This window comes from Musa acuminata, chromosome BXJ1-8 (genome assembly GCF_036884655.1).
Source record: "Musa acuminata AAA Group cultivar baxijiao chromosome BXJ1-8, Cavendish_Baxijiao_AAA, whole genome shotgun sequence".
NCBI classification, from domain to species: domain Eukaryota; kingdom Viridiplantae; phylum Streptophyta; class Magnoliopsida; order Zingiberales; family Musaceae; genus Musa; species Musa acuminata.
This window is the reverse complement of record NC_088334.1, coordinates 18733760-18741552: the sequence shown is the minus strand read 5'-3', so window position 1 is coordinate 18741552 and position 7793 is coordinate 18733760. Positions and strand designations below refer to the sequence as shown.

Below are 7793 nucleotides of genomic sequence, written 5' to 3'. Positions count from 1 at the left end.
CCACAGCCATTAACTGCATGCTATGTCATGAATAGGGCTCTTATAAGACCTCTCCTATCTAAAACTTCCTATGAATTGTGGAATAATAAATGACTTAATATTTTATATTTCAAAGTTTTGGGTTGTAAATCCTTTATTCTAAATGAAAATGATGCCCTAGAAAAATTTGATGAAAAATCCGAAGGTATCTTTCTTAAATATTTCTTAATTTCTAAATGTTTTCATGTTTTCTATAAAAGAACATTAGTTATTGAGGAATTCATCCATGTTATTTTTAATGAGATTTTTAAATTTAAAAAAATAATTTTGATAATAATTTTGATTTTAATACTTTGAATTTGAATAAAAATTCTCCTCTTCCTAGCAATTTGGATGCATCTACCTCCAAAGAATTCTTACTTAAGGAATAAAAGTATGTAGATGCTTATCCTAAGGAGTTAATCATTTAGGTTACATCAAAAGGTGTTCAAACTCGTTCTTCTTTTAAAAAATTTTATGTGAATGTAGCCTTTTTGTCTCAAATTGAATCAAAATGCATTGCCGATGTTCTAAAAGATGAATCATGAGTTTTTGTAATACATGAGGAGTTAAATCAATTTGAGAGAAATGTGGTACGAAAGTATGTTCTTAGACCTAGTGACCATGAAACAAGCCTCAAGGGTTTGATATAAGAGACTTAGTTCTTTTCTAATTAAAAATAATTTCTTGAAAGGTAAGGTCGATACCACATTGTTTATTAAATATTTTAAAAATAATTTTATTATTATTTAAATTTATATTGATGATATTATTTTTGGTTCTATATATGAGTCTTTGTGTGAATCTTTTGCTAATAGTATGAGCCAATAATTTGAAATGAGTTTAATGGATAAATTAACTTTTTTTCTTAGGATTATAAATTAAGCAACTTAGTGATGAAGCCTTTATTAATCAAACTAAGTATGTTTTAGATCTATTAGAATGATTTAATATAGATAGTGCTAAGGCTATTAATACACCAATAAGCACTTCTATAAAATTAGATATGGACACTGATGGAGAATGTTTTGATCAAAAAATTTATAGGGGTATGATAAGTAGTTTATTACTTATGATAAGGCTATTAATACACCAATAAGCACTTCTATAAAATTAGATATGGACACTGATGGAGAATGTTTTGATCAAAAAATTTATAGGGGTATGATAAGTAGTTTACTATACCTCACAACAACTAGACTTGATATTATATTTAGTGTTAGAGTTTATGCTAGATTTCAATCTAATCCCGAGTAATCTCACTTTAAAGTTGTTAAAATGATTTTTAGATACCTAAAAGGAACTCCTAATCTAGGATTATGGTATCCAAAATGTAAAATTTTTTAATTAATTACTCATGTCGAACTTTGGTGGATGTAGAATAAATAGAAAATCTACATCTGGAACATATCAACTCTTAGGCCATTCACTTGTTTCTTGATCTTCCAAGAAATAAAATTCGATTGCATTATCTACAACCGAGACTGATTATGTAGCAGTAGGTGCATTTTGTGCATAAGTTATTTTGATGAAAATTATTTTAGAAGATTATGAAATTTATTTAAAAAATATTCCTTAAAATATGATAATACTAATGTTATTTGTTTAACAAAAAATTTCATTCAATACTCGAGAACTAAACATATTGATTTTAAGCATCATTTTATTAGAAATCATATTAATAACTATGATATATCTCTAGAATTTATTGATACAAAATATCAATTAGTTGATTTTTTATAAAATCATTGAATGAGAAATAATTTGATTTTATCAGAAGATAATTAGGCATGTTAAATCTTCCTAATGCATGAATTCCACTTATATATTTTTCGGATTTCTCGATTTTTCATAACTTAGAGTTTTCTTTTTAAATCGAGATCGTTTCCTATCATTCCTTCTTTTTGCTATTTACAAAAGAAGAGATTTTATTCATGAACTTTTGGTATTCACAATTTGATCTTTTATTTTTCGTGTGGTGATCATGAATCCTTCCTCTTTCTATTTGCAAAAGTAAAGCTTTAATTCATGATCTTTCGAATTTATGACTTGATCTTCCATTTGTTCATGTAATCATTGAAATTTTTATACCATTTAATTCTTCCCCTCTTCTTTTTTTTATATAATGACAAATGGGAGAAAAAGAAGTGCTATCTCACATATCTCAAGAGAAGCAAAGTGTTAGGTTGCCAATCTCAAGAAGCAAAACTTGCAAACTTACACATCGCGAAAGAGAATTACTAGCTTGCACATTTCAAGTAGAAGCAAATATTGCTAACATTCATATCTCTAAAACTTGCTAGTTTGCATATTCTAAAGTGATGATATATGCATTGATGTTTCAAAAACTTAAAATTATGCAATGATATATGCAATGATTTGAAATTATATTTCAAAAACATGCTAGTTGCACTTTTCTCCTTTTTGTTGATGACAAAGGGAGAGAAGTAATGATGATTTGAAAATTTATTGTTTTGGTATCATGCCCAAAGTGATGATGATTTGTAATGGTTTAGAATTATGCATGTTATACTTTTATGACTTGAAATTATGTTTAAATGATGATGCACAAAGTATGAAATTTTGATATGATATGTTACATATGATCAAAATTGTTTCACTTGAATTCAAAGGTTATTATTTCTTTTAAATTCAAGTTTGCTTTATTTTGATATAGCATATAGATAGGAGGAGTTAAGGTTAACTCCATTATCAATTAGTTGTCATTATAAGAAAAGGGAAGATTGTTAAATCAATTTTGATGATGAAATCAATTAATAAGCTTATGATATAATCCATATTTTAAAAAAAGTGATACAGGACTAACCACATCCATGAAAAGACAAAACAATTAAAGCAAGAAGAACCAGACGTTGGGCTAGAGTCAGAAAACAAGCATTGGGTCGGAAGAATCAAACATTGCACTAAGATCGGATGTTACGGGAATCAACATGTCGATGGCTTGGGTGATACGCCGAAGGTTCGGATAATGCATCAGAAGTTTGTAAGAAGTTCACCAGAAGTTCGTCGGGAGTTCGAATGAACAAATGACATACCAAACAATTGGGATTGCTTATATTGTAATTGTTTAAACCTTAATTATCATAGTTAGGTTTCAATTTGAGTTAGTTTTGAGAGTAATCCTACTAACTCAAATAGGGGCCAATTGGGCCTACTGTTTGACTTATTTAGCGACCTGGAGCTACATCAAGCGGTGGCACCGCTAGGGCTAGCAATGGAACCGCTTAAGAATCGGTCTCCCAGAACTTGTCTAAGCTATGGTACCGCCCAAACTAGGCGGTGGTACCATCGATAGTTAATGTTGTCAAGCGGTGATACTGCCAAAGCCTAGTCTCCGAGGTTCTATCAAGTGGTCGTACCGCTCAAACTGGTGGTAGTACCACTAGTTGTCAAGGGAGCAGGCGATGGTATCGTCCAATACTAACGGTAGTACCACCAGTTATCAAGGGATAAAGCGGTGGTACCGTCTAGTACTAGCGGTGGTACCACCAATACCCTAGAAATCCGGGATTGAGATACCTTCTATTTTTTAAGCCATTTAGGACCTATAAATATCCAACACTTTCCTGCTTGACAAAGCATGAAAAGTGAATAAAAAGCTTTGAGATTCTGAATTGTAAAAGTCTTGAAAAAATGCTAGGTATCATCATCTTTCATAAGATTTGTGATCATTCTAAGAGAGATATGAGACTTGTAAAGGTTATCTCTTAAACCTATGAAAAGGAAAAAATGTTGTAAGAGGGTAGTTGATCTTCGTTTATTGAAAGAAGATCGATGGTAGAAGCCGGTGGCCTCAACGGAGGAAGAACCGAGAGTGGATATTGGTCATAACGATCGAATCACTATAAATTTAATGTGTTTTTTTCTTTTGTTGTTTACTTTCATTACCATTTTACGTAACTATCTACTAATTTTGCATGCATTCTTACGAACATTTTTAAGTTTAAACGTATTTTTGTTACGGGTCTTATCGAATGTAATATTTTAAAATTATTAAAAATTTACAATAGCACTAATTTATCCTTCCCTCTTAGTATATCCTAACAATAAAAAGTTAGACAACTAATTCATTAAGATCATATGCTTACAAACCAATTTCTAGCAAAGAGAATAGGGAAAAAAAAAATTGGTGTGTAGCCAAATAGTATAATCAATAAAATATGATGGTTAAGATAGGAGATGTATATGTGTATTATGTTTCATTTCATTAATGTTTGGGGACATATTTTATTCTCATGATTAAATCGTTTTAAGTACAACGAAGCATCCAGATTTTTTTTATTTGATTATTGAAAATATTTTAAGTAATTTACTAAATAAAGCTCACCATAATTTTTTTTTATCATATAGGCTTCATAATTATTCTTACCTGAGGTATTTTTTTTAATATCAATTTTATCCTTTCAAAATTTTTGAATCGATTCGGATCAAATCTATAAACCCTCCTTCACTTACTCTGCCCTCCCTCTCCTTCTTTTCCTCCACCATTATGATTTAAATTAGATTAGACTATTTCAACAGAAAATAAAAATAAAAAAGACTATAATATCTATCTATCTTGATTCTAATATCATTCAACATAAATAGTGTGATTGTTTTCATCCAAATAAGAAAAAAAAATACTCATAACTAAAATAATTATGAGATCATCCGATAAAAAATCAATGATGAAAGTTTTTTCAATAAACTATTCAAATATTTTTATAGATTATTTTTTAATAATATTATAGATATATTCAAGTATTATAATTAATAATAATATCTGAGGAGATATTCTAGCAGATAAAGTCAGTATTTGCATATTGTGTAATTTTTTTTTTTATAATATTTCTCTCGGGATGTATTTTACAAACAGGTCATCAATTAAAAGCCTGCTGAACACATCAATCGTTGAATCAAGAAGCTATACTCAAAGGTCAATGGAAATCAAAGTTACTTTTTCGATACCCCCAATGATGCCATCCCCCTACATGGCTTTGATACTCGTCGACGTTACGCACGGGTCCACGTTTCATCATTTTGCCTTGCTGGGGTCCCACCCTCATCGATTGGTTCTCTGCGCACGTAAATGTTGTGCGTGGGGGATCATTTTCCCCGAACGCCGGCCGTGCGCTCACGCACTAATGCCATCCCCTTCCAAACGAGCCCCCTTTTCGCCGCCTGTCATTCCAATAAAAGAAGCGCTCCTCCTTTCACGATCCGCGGGTGTCGACGATTCTTGGGATCCTCGCAGGCAACCGGACTCTCTCGCTTCGCAAAAGGGCGTGGACATGGCTCCTTGCGATCCAGATTAGTTCGTCTTCCCTCCGGTTGCTTGGTTTTCTTAGTGCCGTGATCTGGGGTCAGGCCCAGGGGATTCTGTGCTCAAGGAAGGAGATTTTCTGGTCATTGTGATCGATTTCTTGTCTGGTTTTGCATAAAGTTTTGTTCTTTTTGTGATTTTCCTGTGATTGCTGAGCGCTAGGGTTTGGATTTTGGCTTCCAAGTATAAACATTTGAAGGACAAGAGGGTTGGTTATGTTTCAGATGGTTGGTTGGATTGGTGTGAAGAAGCCAGTAGGAGCTGCAAGAAATGTGGAATCTTTATGTGATTCCCTTTGGCTTCTGAATGTTTTGTGGAATTACTGATAAGTGTTAAGTCTAACGAGGACCGAATTGGACAAAATTGATTGGGGACTTCGCTTCTGAATGATGCGACATGGAGGGAAACTTAAATGCTGGAAGCATGATGTCGGGAGCTTCGTATGGTGTGCTGGCTTTGCAAGGAAACATGTACATGCATCAGGGCTCGATGATCCATCACCCACCGGTGTGTGACGCCTTCGGTGTATCAGGCAGCCACTTGCAGGAATCTGATCACCGAGAAGGTGTTTCCATCATGGATTACCATAAAGGAGAGCGTGGCAGGACCTCAATGAGCGATGACGATGAGCCAATCTTGACCGAGGATGGAGTTGATGCTCAAAATGAGGCTGGCAGAGAGAAGAAGGGCTGTCCGTGGCAGCGAATGAAGTGGACTGATGCAATGGTTAGGCTTTTGATAACTGCGGTCTCTTACGTAGGAGAAGATGCTCCTTCTGAGTGTGGTGGGAGGAGGAAGTATGCAATATTGCAGAAAAAGGGGAAGTGGAAGGCCATATCAAAAGTTATGGCCGAGAGGAGATGTTATGTGTCACCTCAACAATGTGAAGATAAATTCAATGATCTTAATAAGAGATACAAGAGGCTCACCGATATCCTTGGTAGGGGTACATCTTGCAAGGTGGTTGAGAATCCGGCACTTTTGGACCGTATGAGTAATCTCTCAGAAAAGATGAAGGATGATGTGAGGAAGATTTTGAGCTCAAAACATCTTTTCTATGAGGAGATGTGCTCCTATCATAATTGTAACCGGTTGAATCTACCTGCTGACCCAGCTCTTCAACGATCGTTGCAGTTGGCACTCGGAAGTAGAGATGAGCATGACAGAAGGAGAGGCTCACATGAAGATGTTGATGAAGATGATCAAAGTGCTGACGGTGATGACGAGGAAGGTGATGCTGAAGAGCATAATGTGCACGGGAATATGGTGGCATCATGCTTCCCAAAAAGGATGAGGCATGGGGTGAACCATGAAGAAGCGGTTTTTGGTGACACATCTGCTTTACAAAATTCTACTAGAAGCCTTCAACCTCAAGGCTTAACCTTAGATATGAACCAAGTATTTTCAGAAGGATCTAAATCAACACTGATACAGCAGCACTGGGTTAATTATCTGCTTCAGCTTGAGGAGAAGAAATTGCATATTCAGGCTCAGATGCTGGAGCTCGAAAAACAACGCTACAAGTGGCAAAGGTTTAGTAAGAAGAAAGACAGAGAACTAAATATGATGAGAATGGAAAATGAACGAATGAAGATTGAGAATGAACGCCTATCCCTTGAATTAAGGCAGAAGGAAATGGAGTTGGATCTTACTTCAAGGAAAACACTGTGATGCAAGATTATTTGAAGGAAGCCATGGAAGTATCAGTATGGTAAGCTTTGCTGATTCGAGGAAGTAGCTAATGATAAGCTTTGCTAGTCAATGGTTACTGCAGTCCTGGAGATCGAATGAGTTTATGACTCATTCTTTTTCTCTGTCTCCTTTTCCTTGTAAAGATGATCGGTAGCTTTTCTCAGGGTTGCCAGTTCTTGACTATTATAAGTATGATATGGTTTCTGTTGAAGATGATTTTCTCTTCTAGTGCAGGTGCAAAAGTATTTGTGTTCACTAAGAGGAACTGCATAATCATATTTTGAAAGTTACTCTTTAAACATTGGCCTGTGTCTGGTGGTGGTGGTGTCAGATTCACTTGCCAAAGGCTGGAAGTTTAAAACCTCAATTGACATTTTTTATTTTTTCTTACCCTTTTGCCAAAAAAAAAATTTTATTTTTTGAAAGTTTACATACACATCAGAATTGTTTAGAGTGATATGTTAATAACAGAAACACAGGTTGAGTATGAGGCGCCAGAAATGTTTTTTTTTTTTCCGAATGAGTTATCAAGTAAACAGTAATGTGAATGTCTCTCACTTTTGGTTCGGTGAATTTTGTGTCAATTTATAATAATTGACCGTAAGCTGAATGAGCTCTTCTTGCTTAAAACTTGATTCTTCTTTTCTGACTTATTTGAGGGCTATTGTGTTTGTTTGTTCATGGTGCTCCAAGCATTTCTTATCATTTTAATATTTTTATCATATAGTAGATTGGAACCTAAGTTCTCATAGTTGTCCAA

The 7793-nt window shown here is 34.2% G+C and overlaps 1 protein-coding gene across 1 annotated transcript; it reads left to right on the top strand.

The window, feature by feature from the left end:
- Nucleotides 1–5133: 5133 nt before the first annotated feature.
- LOC103994824 (uncharacterized) lies at nt 5134–7261 on the top strand. Its single transcript, XM_009415263.3, has one exon. It carries the CDS (start codon nt 5738–5740, stop codon nt 7010–7012), a length of 1275 nt encoding a protein of 424 aa, XP_009413538.2. The 5' UTR covers nt 5134–5737; the 3' UTR covers nt 7013–7261.
- Nucleotides 7262–7793: the final 532 nt, after the last annotated feature.